Consider the following 20095-nt stretch of genomic DNA (forward strand, 5'->3'; position numbering starts at 1 on the left):
ATTTTATCCCCAACCTACCTTTCTACCCCAAAATATGTTGTTTTTTTCTTTTTAATAGCCGTGAAGCGATGGCGGCTATTACTGGGGACATCGTGGTTTTTAAGATTCAAAGAATTTGAATTGTATTGGCGCGCTGTCTTTTTTTAAGATGTGTTCACACATTTTCATGATTTCAATTGCAATTTTCGGCCAAAAGACACAAAGGAAGAGGCTGTTGGTTTGGAGAAATTTTCTGCCCCCCCCCCCGCACTCCTGAGTTTTGTAGGCATATAGATTTTTTGCCCTCGATGAGGACATGCTATATAGAACAACACAACTTGTAACTGGGTCATAACAAACGCTGATGGACAAAACAGAAGAGTCAAAATTTTTGAGATGAAATAAAATATCACTGAAAGACATCCATAATATGTATTCATCCCAAATGACTGATATATACTGAACGGCAAAGCGCCCCTACTTTTACGAAGTAAAAATGCATTTTTTGAGGCGATATTACTCAATTCACTTAAATCCACAAAGTAACTAAATTACACTAAATCATTTAAACCGCATTTTAAGACAAATTTTACACCATTGATCCCCTGAAGTAGTCCTCTCGCCTTTATTTAAAATTCACATAAAACACGACGATCATTTACCAGAAATTCCAATGCAGATGATGAATTTCATCCAAGCTTTATTTTAAAAAGAAAGTGGTCTCAAGATGTGATGTTTTCACTTTTGTGCAACTATGATAGAGTTTGCATTTGCATTAAACATTAGTGGGAGAAAAGATGTGATTAACTGTGATATCGTGACAACTTGTGAGACTTGGATGAAATTGATCATCCTGGGGCGAAACAGACTGCTTCCGAATTTTATTAGGGTTGAAAAAGCCAACCCACGCACACACACAAAAAGATGTGCATACCATTATCTTCTCCCATCAAACGCCACTCTATCTAACTAAACCAGTGCGACTCGTCGCTGTAAGCGTAAGCTAGCTACACCAAAACCGGCTTTGCAACCTTCGTTGGCGAGAACTTGGTTCAATATTTTAGTGGATTTACGTTTATCCGTTCACAAATTAATCTGTACGCGAGATAAGGTACTCTATGAAATTCAGATCAATAACCGATATTCCACGTAACATTGACTATGTTCTGCCACTTAAACTTGAAATCAATTTCGTAGCCTAATATTCTCAAAAACGACTTCGGCGTGACCAAAATCATTACTTCAATTTGACTTCAAAAATCATGAAAATGTGTTTACAGATCTTAAAAAAGCCCCAATACAATTCAAATTCTTCGAATTGTAATAAAAAACAGTTATCTGACTGGCGAAATCCAAACATAAAAGAATGATTTGACATGTCAAATGAGGCGTGAACTGAGACGTGAAATGACACGGGAAATGAAGCGTAAAAATTCAAAACTAAAAAATTTTAATAGAAAACCTATTTCACTTGATCTGCGGTGGTCTGTTTTGTTTGGTGTCCTAAAGATTCAGCGGACAGCTGTAGAAAAATTCATTAATGCCGTTTCTTAATACGACAAACTAATGCAGAAGGCAAATAGTAGTAGCTTTGTGGTATCATAAACTACTGATCATAAAAATGAATTATATGAATTAAATAAATGTGATTAATTGAAACTCTAAAGATACGGAGACCAAATTGCATTTGTTACCAAATTTTTTAACAGAGGAAAAAAGTTGGTCAATACAAACTCCAGTTCTTAATTTGCTGCCAAATGTGATAAAGGAAATTTAATTTGTGTTGCTTGTTCATCTTGATTGTTTCTTTCTATTGCGAAATTTTGGTTCCAAGCTACCTGTGTGGGTTAGTACGTCCAACTGTCATATATTGAGAATATCAAAAATAGGAAAATGTCATACGAAAACCAGTCTAAATTCGTATGACTGGTTCGAAAACTTCGCTAGCGCACAGGTTTGTAACTTTTCGTACTTTTGTACGTCCAGATTCTATACAACGCTTCTTATGTATATTATATGTCACCTTACTCTGGTTTTAAGATATCTTCAATTTTTGTTATTTGGTACAATCTAAGATATACATAGGGCTCCTATAGACTAAAAATAAGTATTTGATAACAATATTTTAAACAGAATAATTCAACTGTATTTATTAGCTTTGATTAAAACAGCGTGCTATGAAAAATTATATGCACAGGTATATAGTTTGTCTTGTTATCTATTTTTACCATTATATCTGTTCGTATTTTCTTTCATTTAGCGCAGCAGTTTAATATCACTAAACTTGGCAGAATTTAACGAGCCGAGAAAAGTTCCAAAAAATCTTAATGTTGTTTTATCTAATGTTAGAAGGTCGCTTTTGTCGGTGCACCTCGCATAGCTGACCGAATTATGCCCATCTCTTATTCGCCCGAAGATCGGGCTTTCTTGGAGGGCAAGCTGGAAAATTTGCCCAAGTTCAATTCCAGAATTGTGCGGATATTTTTGAGCTCAACTTTTACAGGTAAAGTTTTAAAATCCTGCAACTATAAAACAATCTTGAAAGGAATGTAAGATTTTGAATGCGTATATAGTGAGGATAGTATATCACTGTAAAAATAGTTTGAAACCAACCATGTTCAGCAGAAAGTTTAATCACAGTTCTATTTGGGCTGGGAGGGTATCGGCCGAGGTCGGGTTATCGGCTTGGGACCATCTTATTAGAATCCTGATCAGAGGGCTTTGAAAATTACGACGCAGAGGTATACCCAAATCGTCACGGGCAGATATGCCCGATGCGTGCATCTCGTGTTCGTTTTTACTATGTTAATACATTGGAAGTGGAACAATATTGCGGAAAATAGCTACTTTAGCAGAAACCGGCAAAATGGAAGGGAAATTAGAGACCCGTGTTCGCAAAAGTGTCCTAATCCTAGCCGCGATATACAAATACAAACTTTATAACCTATTTTTCGCACGGCTTGTATCACGCACCTGCTCTTTTTATGTATCGATTTTTCGCACGCAAATTAGCTCAATTTTGCATATAATCTGCAATTAAGTCTAACTTAATTACTACTTATTTAGTTAAGCCTAACTTATTACTATTAGTAGTATTTTATTAATACTTTATTACTGCTTATAGTACTCTATTACTACTTATTACTACTTATTAGTACTATTTATTACTACTTATTAAAATTGGCCAGTCTCACATTGATATACAAAGCCTTTGATGTGCAAGGGGTTTTTCGGAAAAAAATCAGTTTTTGTGGTTGCATGTATTTAAAGCACTTTAAAGCTTTGAAAGTTTCAATTAAATCTTTTTTAAAGTGCTTATTGCACGCTCAAAATGCGCGCGAATAATAGGTACCTAATCTGAGCGGAAACGTGCTACAAGATTTGTAACCTACTTTTTGCACCGAATTTTTTTTTTTCGCAAAATTGGCGGAACCCCTTTTGCGAAAAGTAGGATACAAAGGATGTCTCCTAATTTCGTTCATTGTATATATCTAACTTTCGAGCCAATTTTACTAAGACGGAAATTTTGGGGTATACCTCTGCGTCATAATGAACGCACGTCTAAATCAGAATTGCATCAAAATTGTGTGAACAAAAATCGTTGACTTCAACTTGAGCATTACAAGTGATATTAAATAATTTTTCTAAGGCCAATATCTCGTATATCGCCTGCCGTTATATTTGTTGCAACAATTTTTTAAAATGAGGGTTTTATATTCAAAGCCGACTTTTTTGTCTACGCAGCGTTCAGAAAAAAAAGAGAAAAATTACTTTGTGGCTCCTAAAGCCTATTTTTGATTTTACAATAGAACTTCAGTTTTCAAAACAATTTGAAAAGAGGACCTTTATGAAAAGATTGGGACGAAAGAAGACAAAAGTGGGTTTTGTTGCGATAAAATTGTTAATATATTATATTTAGTTGTGATTAAACTTAGTTGTGATAAAAATTTTTAAACATTACGTTAAAATTATATTAGATTATACAAGTTTGTTCAAAAAGGACACAAAGTAAAAACTTCTTCAATATCATAGAAAACAAGTATTTCAAAAAACAAAAAAGAGAAAAAACTAACCTTTTACTGATTCTTTCTCTCTCCCTCTTCGTTAATAGTTTAATCTTTTGACCTTTTGAAAATGTTCTGTAGCTCAATAGATTTTCGACAAAACCACAAAAGAAGAGGGTTATAAAACTTAGAAATCGAAAAACAGAAGGTGCTAATAATTAAAAAGATTAAAAAAAGAAAATTTTCAGTTTCTTTTTTTCTTTGAATTGGCAACCTAATAATTTTTTTTAAAAACATTGCCTTTTAGTTGATTTTTCGGGTTTTATTTTCTCGAAACTCAATCAAATTGAACAGTTGTGATCCTCCTGATATACACAAAACTATAAGAAGAATGTACCTAGAGAACTAGGAAAGGACAAAATAAAACAAGTACTTCCATATTGTTTTTGCAGGTTTTGTGATTATCTGAGCAAGATGAATTAAGTGCAATGTAGGGTTTCTATTTAGCAGACTTTTGATTAAACGGTTGCACAATTTGAACAATACTCTGATTTTGTTGTACGTGAAAATTCGAACAATTTGTTTCAAAAAATACGTTTTGCCAATTTCTGCGTCACTTACGATCGATTTTTAACTGAGTTAACCAAGCATCTTATACTACAAACCAGAGCAACAGAAAATCTAAATTTTGAGGAGACAGAAAAAGCTGTTCTTTTACTTCTTCTTTCTGTTGATTTTGCCTAGCGCTTCTAATGACCTTTTAGTTCTAAAAGCTCATTAGATTTCTTTCATGTTTTTAGAACAATGTGAAAGAAATCATTTGTATAATTTCACTTATATTTAAAAAAATATAACCTCAAATCAGGAAGATTTAAGGAAAAGTAGAATATGATAGTTTTCTCGTAATTATGTGCGCACTTTCCCTGTATATCTTGTACGGCTGTATCCTCAGTTTTAAAGGGTTTTTTAAATCAAAAATACAGATGTTTTTACTAAGGTTAATTCAAAAACAACAAGAGAAAATTAGCTCATTCAGGAAAAAACGAAAGAAATGTTTTCCTTTTCCATTTTTTAACTTAAAGGTTTCAATTCAATTTGATGCTTGCACTGTCCAGATGGGCGCAATTTGATTAGCAGTTGATTTGTCCCATTTTTGAATGAATGGAAATTCTAAAAGATTTTTTTCAAGGTTTTAAATTCAAATAATCGAAAAAGGAAGATTCTTTCTAAAGCAATGTCCTTAGGTATTCACGGGTTTAAGATCCATGAATGGCATGATCCATTTCTATGATCCATCTCTGCGGCTGCAACCCGGGTTGCCAGATAGCAGGTCCCTCTGTTTGAAGATTTTTCTAGGAAAAGTGATCTAATCATGGAAAAGTGATCTAGAACAAATCATTCAACACATTAATCACATTCCTTACCTAATTTCCAAACTATTACCGGAATTTTGTCAACATTATGCGGCTGACCCGGTTATTGGCATCAGTTGCGACTCGGGGTAATATTGTGGCCCAATAACTTGCACTGCACTGCCCTTACTTTTGAAACTTTCTAAGCGATTATGTAACTTGAAGATTATGTCATTTTAGACACCAAATTGGAGCGTGACATCATTCTGAAAGAATTATATCCCCATTTCCGCTCTTTCTGTGAGTCTCTCAAGCTCGAGTTCCAACTGGTCGACATGCGATGGGGAATCAAAGACGATGCGAGATCTGACCACTCGACTGAGAAACTGTGTCTAAGAGAAATCAGGAACTGTGTTCAGTATTCCGCGGGGCCTAATTTTGTGGTAACTCAATTTCTTTTAACCCCGCCACAGTGAATCGAAACATCTTCGCATTTTCCTTGACATTCAGCATATCGAGATGTTCCATGATCTCAAATTAAATTATCACGATCTTTCATCATCTTACATGGTTTCAGTATGTTTCTTATCAAGGTGAATCAAGTTTGGTTTTTTTTACATTTGTTTGAATTCCATTTAAAATTAACTAAATCTTGGTTTGTCTGGTCGTGGTGAAACATATTTTTATTAAGTTTTCAATTTGAACTGTTAATCCTCATCCAGTCACCGAAATTGGAAACAGAAATTTTGATCTCTCCCCTTAAAAAATTTTAGTTTAACCCTTTAACTTTTACCAACAAAATTTTATTCGATTTTCCCGCTGTTTATTGGGCGAGATAAGACCTTAAAGTTAGTGAAAACTTTTTCGAAGTTACTCTTTCCTAAAATTCTTGCGGAAAGGTCTCAAAAGACGATAAGCTGTATTGTGATCTCTTCTGTTATTCTACTCTCTCGATCACTTTCATGACCCAGACCTCTTTTTACAGCCTTATAGGTTATAGATAGTGCCACTTATTTTTGCGCGTGAAGTAGAATTACTTAATTCTAATTGACTAACCGACTCTGGAAGCCCATGAATATGGACATCAATTATAACGGCAAAAATATAAAACTTGATGGCGTCAAATATAAACACATGTTATAAATATTCTGGAGGCTGATTGATATATAGAAGCATTTGCTCTTTAAAAGAGAAAAGCGTCTTCTCAGTATCTGATTAGCTGAAGAATTCACATATTTGACTTCTGTCTGCTGCAAGTTATTTATGTCTGAAAAAAATTCTAGTTTCAGTTCCGCTCATAATGGAGTTTTTATGTGGAGATAGAGAAAAAAATCGATATCATCTGAGAATGAAAAGAGCTTTTTTTAAAAAAATCTGTGAATATTTTCAACGTTACCTTCGAAATTAAAAAATGTTTCGAAATTGAGGGGAGTTGACAGTGATGGTTACTGATAGCGACGGTTAGTTTAATCGAAGAGCTGTGAATCATTAAAGAGAATCTGTATTATTAGATAGTAATCCTAAAAACTAAATTACTGGCAAAATCACTTAAAGAACAGTTTAATATTTTTGCCCATGAAAACAGGGATCACGATTGAGATTTTGTAAAAGGCAAGAATATAATGGAAAGCACGATTTTTCAAAGGTTTTTTAGGTTGAGGGACTCAGATTAATTCTTTGAACAAATCCGATAATAACCAAGAACCGATTAGATCTTCGAATTATGAGCCAGAATTTTGTAGTCGTTTTTATAAAAGTTACTCAAGTTACTCAATAAATTAAACACAAACATTCAAGTCCAAGAAGTTTGTCAGTTTTTATGGGAGAGTTTAGCACTCTGGAGTTTGACACTGTAGAGAATTCGTTTTTGAAAACCTGCACATGCTATTTTCAAAAAATGCTGAGCAATTTTGCTGAGACAATGAGCTTCTTACACTATTATAGAATTTAACAAATTTAATGGAACATTGTCCAGTTCAGTTCATAGACACGTCCCGAACAAAAAATTAGCCAAAACAGTTAACAGAATTCAATGCTTACTTTCTGAACAAATTTGAATCAATTGAGATTGCTCAGTCCTTAAAGCAGTCCTTAAGCAAAATCTTTCGTACCGTTTTGTTACTTAAATTTGATGTTAAAATCTCTATTTGATCTGAATTGTTACAGATATGTTAGAAACTAAATTCTCTAGATTATAGCAATCATTTTTAATGAATTTTTGGGCCTGACTTAAACTTCTGAAAAATTCAACAATCTTGATGCATCCGATGACGATGGTGGTCTAAGGCAATTCTTTATTATATAATCTAAGGCAATCAATATCACCAAGGGAAAAAATTGCTCCTGTGACTTTACTACATAGAACAGCAAACGAAGGCTAAAAATCTGACTTCCTTACCTTTTAGATACTTGATTTTCAGGATGAAATTAAAGGAATAACGATATATAGTTTTCGCCAATATACAAATTACCACGTGCAGTAGTAGTAGTAGTAGTAGTAGTAGTAGTAGTAGTAGTAGTAGTAGTAGTAGTAGTAGTAGTAGTAGTAGTAGTAGTAGTAGTAGTAGTAGTAGTGCTGGTCTTTCTTTATCCACCCTTTCTGAACACAAAGGTGGGTTATGTTGAGCATCAAGGAATGTTCATCTTCCGCCTTAGCCAGGCAATTCAAAATACTAATTCTGACACCACAAGACCAGGAATATTGTCAGATTGGCCGAACCGCATACATCTTGAATAATTGGTTTAAAACGTTGTTAAAAGGATTAAAATCTTCAGCACTAACCGTGCTCTTACTGATATTGTTTCACTGTATAATAGAGTTCAGTATGCTTTACAGCACGTCTGAAATCAGAGGCAAGTTCTCGAATATCTCGCGGATTTGGATGGATTCCATCTTTGCTTAGGTGCTTCACAGCCTTAAATTTCTTCAATGTTACAAAGGGGACATTCAGTTCTCGAGCAACATCTCTGTAACAATAGTTCACTCTAGCATATGTTTCCGCTTTCCCTCGTCGACTAATTAGCTCAAGAATTGAAACATGCAAACGGTAGAACTTCAATTTCTGAATCAGATAGAACATTTCATCCGATGTCTCTACGGGGCCCATCAATCGTTGATTTTTCTTGTCAAATAGATTATTCGTTCCTGCCATCACAATAACTTGGCGTACATTTCTTTCAAAAATTTCTGTAAAGACGCTTTCAGAGCACATAGTAGATATACTACCACCTGGACATGAAATTGTAACACTATTTTGAATAAAAACACGAAAAACAAGAGATGATCCCAAAATGCAAGTACGCTTTTGAAATTGTTGTTCATTATCACCAATAACTCGTCGATACGGCTTCGATTTGTCATAAACTAGACAGCCCCTCAAACTGAGGTTTCTTTTGATGGTATCAATTCTGGACCTTCTTCTAGCATCGCAATCCATACTAATTTCTGAAAACAGGCTGTCCGTAACACATTGAAAATAGAAGTGTCTTGAGTTCCTTCCTGAATAGTTTATGGTCGCTTATTTCTCTGAGTGTTTGGGTTAGTTTGTTCCATAATTTCGGACCGCGAATGCAAAAAGCTCTATCGCCATATGAATTTTTTGACTGAACTGTGACAGCCTTGAAAGCATTTACTGATCTTTTCCTGTATTGGTCAGGTTGAATTTCCACAAGATGATTCAAATAATCCGGCACATGACACTTATGAATAATTTTATGGACAAAAATGAGTACTTTAAAATCAATCCGTTTATCGATAGGAAGCCAATGTAGATGATACATGAAATCTTGGCATGATTCAGACTTTTTCAGTGAAAAGATAAGCCGACACGCTGCATTCTGTACCCGTTTGAATTTCATAATCTCTGTTCTCTGTTTTGGGTACTCCAGATAAAACTGAGTTGCAGTAATCAAGGCGAGATATTATAAGGTTCTGAACCACTAGTTTTCTCGTTTCAATCGTAAGATAATGTCTGATCTTGTACAGTTTGCGAAGCTCATTAAAGCACGAAGCAGTCACTGAGTTTATGTGTCTTGTCAAAGAAAGGTGTTGGTCGATCGTTATGCTCAGTGATTTAAAACTGGGCTTCAACGTGAGATTTTTCCCTGCTAAATCAAGCGTAGCTAAGTTCCGTTTTTGCTTTCTTGATGAGATTAACATTACTTCAGTCTTATCAGGATTTACTCTTAACTTCATCTGACTGAAAGCCTGGAACAAAAGACTCAACTTCGTGTCTAGATCCTTTATATCATGTTCCAAAGTTTGTTGCCTCAAAGTCGAAAGAATTAGTGTATCATCTGCATAAACCTGATATCTCAACTGAATTCGCTTCATCAAATCACCAATTGGAGTTACGTACATAGTAAAAAGCAGAGGTCCAAGGATCGAACCTTGTGGTACGCTAAAATCAACAATTTCTTCAGCAGAGAGGCAGTTTCCAATTTGTCCTTTCTGTTTTCGTTTGCTGATGTAAGACATGATCCAACTTTTGCATTTACCTCTGATGTTGAACCAGTTTTCTAACACCCAGCCAAAAATGTCATGATCTATTGTATCGAAAGCTGCTGAGAGATCCAAGCCCAAAATCAGTTGTTTTTTGTTTGAATTAAGTTGGAGCAGGATATCATTGAATGTTTTAATTAAGCAAGTTTCCTTAGAGTGGCCAGCTCTATATGCTGACTGTTGCACATCCAAAATTTGTAATTTTCAAGATACTCTTTAAGTTGATCAGCCGCTAATCGTTCTAATAATTTTGAGAAGAATAATGTATTTGCAATAGGCCTATAGCTGCTAGGTAATTCAGTGTCAAGGTTCGGTTTTTTCAGATTTGGCGTTATGACTGCAGTTTTGAAAAAATCAGGAAACGTGCCTCGTTCAAAGCTGCTATTGGTTAGATTCAGAAAATGATCACACCAGGAGACAAATGTCTGCATAGCCACACTTGTTGGAACTGGGTATAGCACGCAGAAACTATTTGATGTATCAATAAGTGCTTCTCTTAGATTTTTCAATTCTACTGAAATGAACTGATCAAGAGACATTGTGACGTGATTAAATTCATCAACCAAAAACAAGCTATTCAGGCCATTATCAGTGGAAGTAGGAATTAATTCTCTGATACCAAGTACCTTGTCTCTGAAGAACTTCTGAAATCTGTCAACGCTCATTTTAACTGATCCCCAGTTCCTTGGAACCTTGTGCTCAGTGGGAGCACCAAGTATCCGATTAAAATTTGCAAATTTAACACGCAGGTTGATGTTTTTATTGACGTTTCTGTCAAAGTACATCGATTTCTTCAGTTTAAAAGCTTCTTTATACTTTAAAATAGCTTGCTGGTACGCTAATTTTTTCTCACTTGTTGGGTTCTTCTGGTAGAAAGGCTCTGTTCGGCGACGCATCTGTTTCAATGTTTCAAGCTCTGTGTCAAAAAAAGGACAAATGTTTGTTTTTGTGCTGCGCTTTTCAGCGGTTACATTATATTTCACAGCTTCAACAAAAGTGTCAACGAGCAATTCTGCAAGGTCATGTGGGTTTGTGATGTGCTGATTGAGAGCTAACGGTAACTCCAAAGCATTGCTGAAATCTTTCCATTCCACCTTTCTCCAAATTTTCCGAACACACTGAGAGGATTTTTGGGATGTTATCTCCGATACCATCACGAATTTGATTAATTTATGATCAGAGAAACTCAGTTCTTTTGCTAACAATACTGAGACGTTTTCGCAGTTATTTGTAATGATCAGGTCAAGAATATTTCCACTCTCATGAGTCGGCTCTAGAACAATCTGGAAAAGACTTGATTCTCCTAAGAAATTGGTCAATCTGGTGCTATGGGGAAGATTAAAGTCACCCATAATAATTACATTTCCTTCCAGTGAAAATGGCAACACTTCGTCAAAGAGAAGTTTCCAAAAATCAGTAGAGTTAGCAATTGGTGGGCGGTATAGCAAACAAATATTAACAATTTCGTTGGTTTTCAACTTAAACCATGCGTATTCCAAAAACGGATTGCAGCCATGTGAAGTGAGCGTGAAATTTAAGTGTCTCTTATAAATGGCAATGAGTCCACCACCTTTTGCATACGTTCTCGGAAGATTGAAATGATCATAACTGTTTGAACTGCAGTAAAGTTGCTTTGTTATCCAATTTTCATCAATGTTCGAGGAGATCCAAGATTCATTAACAAAGAAAATATCGTATTCATTGATTAAAATTTTATCTTCAAATTGCTCAATTTTATTTCTGACTGAACGTGCATTTAAAAGTGCACACGTAATATTTTTGAGTCAAGATTCATTCGAAAGGTCTGGTGGTAGTGATCTCAACCAGTTCCGAGCATCATCATTCAAAAAGAATCGTCCATGAACCACATTGCTTGGCCAAAAACTGTCTTCCATAATAGTTTCATGGGCCTCTTCGGAAAAAACTAGGTGAAAGCTTTTCATTTTTGAGCTTTCCTTTGTAATTTCTCGCAGGTGGAGTACAGGGGCTCCGCCATCACAACACCAGTTTCTAATCATAGTTTTTGTGCAGTTTTAATTTAGTCTCCCAAGAAAAATGTGTCGCCTAGAAGGTTTTTTCTTGATACAATTGAAATCATCATTACTCTGATTCGTACCAAAGTTTTGCCTTTGGGGTCGCATTGTTTTTTTTCGCACCTGAAAATCCTCAGTGTTCATTGCATCATCGTCATTTTCGTCATCCGGTTTATGTCTTTTTGAGCTGTTCGTGCTGTTAAAACGACTCCTGAAAGGTTGAAAAGGAGTCTTGCTTCGGCCTGCGAGTTCAAAACCGAAAATTCCGTTTTCAGATCTGTTGGTAGGGGTAAAAGAATTGCTTTCATTCTGCGTTGTTTGCTGTACGACCGAGCTATATTTAGGTTTGAGTGCAGTGACCTATAGTTTCAGCGACCTGATATCTTCTGGGACAGTTTCTAATGCAGCTATTTTTTGTTTCAGCTCCAACACAATATCCGTAAGTGCACCGAGAGAATGCGGTCCACAATCTAGACAGTTACAGAGCATATGTTCTTTCACAGGCATTCCGAGTCCCACGCATTTTAAATGAGCAACTTTCTGACAGGTGGCACAATTTATCTCATCAACTTTCTGTGTTCCCGAGTTGCAAAAAACACATGTTGTCTGCTCAGCCCACGAGCGGAGAGTCATACTGTTGTCCATATTTGTGAACTTCTGCCCTAGCTGGGCCTTCTGATGTTCACGATTTTTCTGCCCTAACCGGGACTTCTGATTACTTGAGATTTTTCTGCCCTAACCGGGACTTCAGATGATTCGTGATTTTTCTGCCCTAACCGGGACTTCTTCTTGTTTTTGATAATCGCGTTGATTTCTCCCTTGACAGTAACAGAAAGATTTGATAGTTGGAGTTCCTTAAGAACGCACTTCAAATTAACCAGAACTCTAAAATCCCCTTTTCTAGGGCAGTCCAATAATATTTCAGGTTGTAAGCTAAACTGAAACACTACTTATCAAATAGCAAAGAATTTGCTATTTAATAAGTTTATCACAACAATTAGGCAGTATTCGTTGATAAAACTTTGTCTTCAAAAAGTGCACCAGTAGCAATGTGGTGGTGTGAAAATACTTAATTTTTCAACTAGAAGAAAACTTTGATTCAATTTCGATTCGTCCCTTCTGTTTTAGTCTCGGAACAAGAATTTTTCAGTGAATCTGCAGTTAATTTCACGTCTTGTTTGAGTATATCAAATCTTTTAATTTCTTAATCCAAGTCTAGATGCTTCTAAAACATGCCAAGTCTCTAATAAAACTCGTCAAATCGTCAGTAAATTGTCGGCCAAAACTTTTCAATTGTAGGCCATATTGTCATTTTTTTAGTCCCCAATTTCCAAAAATTACAAATTGCAAAATTCAAATTAAAGCTTTTAAATTTGACAATTGCAAATAAGAATTTAATGCTCAAAAACAATAGGCTCGCTTTACCTAAATATCTTTTCAAAAATGATGAATCACCAACGGTATACATGCAACACATGAATTATTTCTTGCATGATCTTTCCATGGAATCTAGATAACCATTTGTGATTTTTTAAGGATTACTGGGAAATCATAAATCATACGTGATGTCAGAATTTTATGTCATTATGAATCATCTATAAAATCTAGTTTGCCGACCGTCAAATCTTACAAATTTTTTTATGACTTTTTAGGATGGGCCTTATATTTGAGCAGAACAAAAAGTAAGTAGGTATAAACCTGACCGAACAGACACAAAATTGGCTATGGCTTGGATCGAACAGACCAAGCAAAATTACGAGCCAGACAGAAGGTGTGACCGAAATTTTGCTATGTTCCTGGGTCACGTACCAGCGGAGTCCTCGTCTGAAAAATTTTGCGTGATTGTCAACACGTTTGATTTTCTTGTGTGATCCAGGTGTTCCTGTGTGACAAGTACGGATACGACCCAATTCGAACTGAAATTCCTAAGTTCGATTACATGAGTATGGAGACAGTGGCTAGGAACAGTGGCATTGACTTCTCCTCAGTCACCAAACTGTACAAACTGGACGAGAACAATCTAGAAAAGGGGACCGGGATGTATATACCACTTGTAAGTGAGATTTTAAGTTACATTTTGCGCGAATTTGACTTTTAATCATTTGAGTTTGAGTTTTAATCACGCAATAATTTTTGAACTGTTTAAAGCATTTTGCTGCTAAAAAATATTTCTACATAGTTTTGCCTCCCTTAAAATCCGAACGCTTTGCTAGATTTTAATTTTATTTTCAATAATAAATTCTACGATAACTTTTAAATCTATTTTAAACTTTTCTACTCGACGAATTTTGTTACATTAGGTTACTGAAATCGGATTCTACGAAAATATTGCAAACTATAAGGGCTTTCTTGAAACCAGATTGATCCAAAATTTGTGTTCTGCATTTCTACTGATAGAAAATTCTTATGCTTCATTGATTCGAGCGAATGTTCAACGCATTGTAGTTATAATCATTTCAATAATTGATAGTTACCGAAAATAGCTTCCAAAATCTGCTTATTGGGTTTGAAAGGTTCATGTTTCAGCTGTTAAAACTGATGAAAAATGCAAGAATTGCGTTGAATCTGATCAACTGTCGAACGCATTTTGGTGACAAAAATTTCAACGCTAAATTTACAGCATTAACATCTACAATTCTAAGATTGTTGTGGTGAAAAAAAAATTGTCACCGTAACTAACCTATATTCGTCCGATATTTCTTGTTGATTAAGCCGCGACCCGCGCCATTCTGGCTAATTCTAGACTCGAACTTCGTATTTTCAGCCTTCAGCCTTTTGTGTTAAAATGATCTACCGACGAACATTCTAAAACTTGGGGGTAAAAGTTTTTCGAAATTTGAGTTGCTGTGGAGCAGAAAATTAGTTTATTAATTTGTTTTCAGGTGTTTAAAAATAAACAAATATTTATATTCTAGTGAGAGATATATGCGTACTTGTCACTAAATGTAAAATATATCCAATTTGAAGTTGAATTTTTGTAGAAAATCCCACAAGTGATTCCCGACTTTGAGTCTCGCTCTCCTGAGAAGAAGGCGGTGGCTGAGAAGGAATGGGACACTCTCTTCAACGAAGTCCAGAAGACACTCAAACTACTTGCACATAGGAAGTTCCAGGTAGTAAGGCAGACCCCATGTGGGCACTTTTTGCATATTTATTTTCTATAGAGAGAGTTACTTATTTCTGCGCGAAAAGTAGACTTACCTAAATCTAAAGGGCTAACCGACTCATTAAAACGCTGAAGGTAACTTCAGACGTAACGACAATCATTCTATATATATATATATATATATATATATATATATATATATATGTGTGTGTGTATGTGTGTGTGTGTGTGTGTGTGTGTGTGTTGCCAGAGTCATTGGTATATAAATACCTATTAGAATCAAGAGCAATTCGCTACTTAAAAGAGAACAGAGTCTTCTCGGGCTCGGGCTGTGATGGTTGGAATTCACAGAATGGATATCTGCTGCCACAAGTGATATACTTGAAACCCCGGCGTCAAAAATTGGTGCGATTTTTTTCCATCAAATGGTCAAAAGAAATAAGGAAAACTATTTTGTTTACAGTTTCACATTTTCAATTTTGGTAGAATTCTGGTTGCTAATGGACTGCAAAAGGAACGTTTTTCTTCCAAGTAATTTAACAAAAGTTTTCACGCTATTTTTTGTGTCCAAATTGGAAACGAAAACTATCATATCTTGAGCTGGCAACTCTTTTCGTTCATGTTGATTGAAATTGGTTCTTGTCATATCATTTGATCGTCAATATTTGGTATCGTTCATTTATTCACATCCGTTTAGAATTGAACCATCGCATCTCAATATTAAATTTTAATTAAGCTTCTGAAACAACATTTCAAGAGCAATTTAGGTTTTCGCAAAAGTGGGACCCCAACCCGGCTGGTCAATGTATCTCTTATACGAGTATTTTAAAACCACTAAGTCTTCACACCCAGACTTCATATATAATACGAATTTCGGCGTTTTTTCTGCATGAAGTTAAAGTCTATGCATAAAAGTTGCATCATATTTTTTAGTGTACAATTATAACTTTTAATTAGTAATAATTGAATCCTGACTTGGAACCAACTTGAAGAAACTAAAAGTCAGGCATAAGGATTATACTGCAACCGTTTTTCTGCTTTGAAACCAACCAATTGTGATGGTTGAAAAATCAAAATTGGTCCCAAATGACTATATGACTTGTTCGTGATTTGGACGCGTGACCCCTCAATAATTAGACGTACCAAAATTCCGAATTCCATTCAAATCTGATTGCTTGAGAAATTTAATGCATTGTAACTATGTGCGTTTAAATAACCTAAGTTTGACGTAGCTTAATTCTGCATTATTTCAGCCGAATTTCATTGAGCAGTCAGCCAATCCGAGGACAGTATTAAAATTTTTCCAGTTCTGATTGGCCAGCAACAAAAATTTCTGTAATAGGATACCTCTGCTATTTTTACTACCGCAACATTTAATATCAGCAGATTACAAATGACCTATTTTCACTAATTCGTATCACATAACTTAAACCGAAGCACATTTAAATTGCACCATAAGATCATTTATTTTATACACATGAGAGTTTGAATTACTTTTGAAGCGTAGGCTGTGTTGTTCATTTAATTTTTCAGGCAGTAATTTTTTAGGCAGCAAGATGAAAATAAGCTATCATATGTATAAATTGAAACTTAAAATAACACTGGCAGCCTCTTTAAAATATATTGTTTTCGGGTCTTTTCCGTTTATGCCTCCCCATACGTTATGCACCCCCCCCCCCGATACAGAGCACATGTCATTACGTAGCAAAACATCAAGTAAAAATATGGCACGTGGGCACTGGGATGCATCTAATATTGTTACGCAGTAAATGAACGAATTTCATCCAATCAGAATCGAGTATTTCTAAACTTCTAAATTAATAAAACGTTCTAATATACGTAGAAAGTTCCGAAAAAGTTCAATTAACCTAATTTTAAGTAAATATAACCACTATATGTATCGATTAAGCTGGTTTTTGGCTTAATATTTTTAGGTTTTCTAGACACTTGCCGATTGAATACGAACTGATTTTGACGTCAATGACATCAGACAAAAAACCAGTTAAATGAACAACAAAAAATCTTGCCGTCTAAGTTCCACTTGCTGGCTTCATCGTTGCTTACACGGTGCATTGATCGTTAATGCTTACGTTGTATGTTTGTACGTCTTGATATTATAATGCTTATACGTTGCTTTGTTCTAATAACACGTTGTTGCTTATATACCGAAATGAATTGACTTCCGAAAGAGTGGTTTTACACCTTTTACATTGGTGCCGCTCCTGCTTATGAACGAACACTTTTAGCCTAATTGTTGTGATAAACGTAATAAAACGTATTAAAGGGCAGTATGGCCACTTGATAATCGTTGCTAAAGCAGCAAAGAAAATTAAGCGTAGCATTTTATTGTTACAGTTTATCAAATATGGGTTTCCCTGAAGATATGTAGTGCAGCATTTGATACGAAATTATATCTGGCGAGAAACCAGATGATCTTATACTGCGCCCATTTTGCTCGCGTGCTTTCCATTTTATATATATCGCAGATCAATGTACATGTTCTGCTTGCGATGAACGAGTTCTGTGGCCTAAAACTGGATCCGAAGAGTATCTCGAGCTATCAGAGTGCCTCAACCCAACCTTCCCTAGAGTCGATTCCCTGTTTGTTGATCTGAAGAGGTTCAGTTTGACAACTGACTATTTTGACGAGCATGGATTTGAAACCCCGATCGAGGTTAAGGAAATCGCAGGTTTAGAGTTACAGGTTCCTCATCCAAAATTTACAATTGATGACGTTGTCAGCTGTTGATGGGTCCTTCAACTCATGGACAATCCCGAACAAAAAAACTGTAAGAACAGAACCTTTTTTGCAGTGAATTGATTACAAACGATTTAGACGGCAAGTAACCCAACCCCTGATATCTTTCAAAGACATTTTCAAGGGGTTGTGTAGTCAAATAACTCCGTGAAAATCATCCCTAAAAATTCACCATTAACCCCACAGTTTATTTTTTTGAGCTTAAAAAACATCAAGGTTCGGAGTTTGATCAAAGCTTCTGATACTCACTAATCCTTTTCCGCCAGATTGTAAAGAAAAGCAAGTAGTACTATCACGACAAGTCTCAGCGAAGTAGTATAAATTTTGGAGAAGGGAGCTGAGAAACTTTTTAAGAAAAAAAAAACATCGATTTTGAAAATTTTTTGGTCGAAAGTTGGGAAATTCAGACAAAATGGTCCATTATGGCTACATAGCAAAAAATTGACCTCAGATATGAGAAAAAAAAGTGAGCACATAATGCTATATTGTTCAATTTTGAAAATCTTTGGTCAATTTTGAGGCAAATCAAAAAATTTAGAAAATCAATACCGAACATTGATAAATCGTACTTTCAAGCTTAAAACCGTCCAGTTTACTTGATTACCGTTCCGTAATCAAGAATCTGCAAAAATTGACCAAAATTTGAAAAATTGAACAGATAATGGTGTGAGATATAAACTCACAACCTCCGGCTCAAAAAAAAATTTGCCTTCTTATTATCTTCGTATCTCGTTTTCGTACCGTACCGTCCGCTTCGTTTTCGTTCCTTAACTTCACTATTCACAATTTCCGTTCATTTTTCATCAGCGTCGCTCTCCCAAAATTTTGTTTTTCGTTTTTTTTTTCCAATCATTCCGTTTTTTCTTTCATTCAGAGTTGTTTTTCTCCGCCTAATTTTTCCTTCGATGTAGTATGTCATATGTGATGAAGTATGTTGTGCTTTTTTTGTAGTATGTTGAGTACGCTAGTATGCTGGTTTGTTGTTTAGTTCTTACACCTTTCTAGGGTGTGACTTAAGTTTATTCTCGAGTTACGGCTGTGTTGTCCTTTGACATTTCAACTCTACTAATTTATTAGCCCTTCTGTTGTAGTATATTGATTTTGCTGCTGTTTGTTTGTGTGTACCTGTACGATTGCTATTTGGTTTGGTCCTGTTGCCTTCTAGGGTGTGACTTAAATTTATTCTCGAGTTACGGCTGGATTGTTTCGCGACTTTTCCAACTATCTTAGTCTACAAACACACTATTGTAGTTTATTAAATTTTGCTGTAGTTTGTTTAATAACGTTAGTATGCTGATTGTTTGTTACGGTTTGGATTTTGATAGGATGTGACTTAAGTTTATTCTGGAGTTACGGCTAGTAAATTTCTCGACCTTTTCATCCTTTTAGTGTACTACTGCATTGCCGTAAAATAGTTTGTCGTTAAATTTGTCGTTATAGACCCATTATGAACTATATTAGATTGTCTTGCAGTAGCTTCTCTCCTTCTTCTTAGGGTGTGACTTAAGTTTGTTCTGGAGTTACGGCTAGATTGTTTGGTTGAGTTTTTGCTGTGGTCTGCTAACATAGTTCTTTCCGACCTCATTTCCCGCCCGTTCTTTCCCACCGTCCCGTTTTGTTGCATTGCGCATTTTTCGCTCGCTGTCCCCCACGTCCCGTTTCCGCTACGTCGCGCACTGCTCGCTCGACTTCTCGTCTGTCCCGTTTCCGTTGCGTCGCGCGTTGCTCGCTCGACTTCCCGTCCGTAACGTCTCCGTTTCGTCGCGCGTTGCTTGCTCAACTTCCCGTGTGTCTTTTGTTTCCCTCCGCGTTGAGCGCATAGCGTTCAGCGCTGCACTTCTGCACTTCTGCTCGGGGGACAAAATTAATTTGTTGTCGGGAGAATATACGCGGGGCCGAATCATTCTTAGGAAGACTTGATGTTTCAGGTCCCCTTGAGAATTGAAGTTGTGCGTTGGGAATTAACTTGGAGGCATCATTTTGATTTACTTGCGGTGCGAACGGCTGTGGTGGAATGGGCTGTTGAATGGGTGGTGAAGAAGCCCCTGGGGCGTGTACAGAAGGCGGGTGACTATACGCGGTTACTTGGTTGGTTATGCTTGGAAGCGCCATGCCTTTTTGGCCTGTTTGATCCATTTGCGCCCTTAGGTGCGCCTGGTACAACGCCTGTGTGTTAGCAGCAGCCAAAAAATTTTCAGGCGGAGTATAATAGGGGTCGAGTTGCTGCAAGGTCTCATTGCTTAAAATGTAATTGCCTCGACAATTTTTTGGAATAGAATGCCTTGAAACTTCAGTGTTCTGATCTTCTACTGTTTTGCCGTTGTTGTGGCTAGGACATTCTGGAGGGTCAATCATAACATCT

At 36.0% G+C, this 20095-nt stretch overlaps 1 protein-coding gene across 1 annotated transcript in view; it reads left to right on the forward strand.

The window, feature by feature from the left end:
• Positions 1-2235: 2235 nt before the first annotated feature.
• LOC142344358 (NACHT domain- and WD repeat-containing protein 1-like) overlaps positions 2236-20095 on the forward strand; it is a 309470-nt gene continuing 291610 nt past the window's right edge. Inside the window, exons 1-4 of the mRNA XM_075395946.1 lie at positions 2236-2482; positions 5576-5778; positions 13746-13922; positions 14851-14982. Coding sequence (XP_075252061.1) covers positions 2371-2482; positions 5576-5778; positions 13746-13922; positions 14851-14982 — 624 coding nt within the window. The 5' untranslated portion in view covers positions 2236-2370. The remainder of the gene's footprint in view (positions 2483-5575; positions 5779-13745; positions 13923-14850; positions 14983-20095) is intronic.

The sequence above is a fragment of the Convolutriloba macropyga genome, chromosome 8, assembly GCF_964194025.1.
Source record: "Convolutriloba macropyga chromosome 8, txConMacr16.3, whole genome shotgun sequence".
In the NCBI taxonomy this organism is placed as follows: Eukaryota; Metazoa; Xenacoelomorpha; order Acoela; family Convolutidae; genus Convolutriloba; species Convolutriloba macropyga.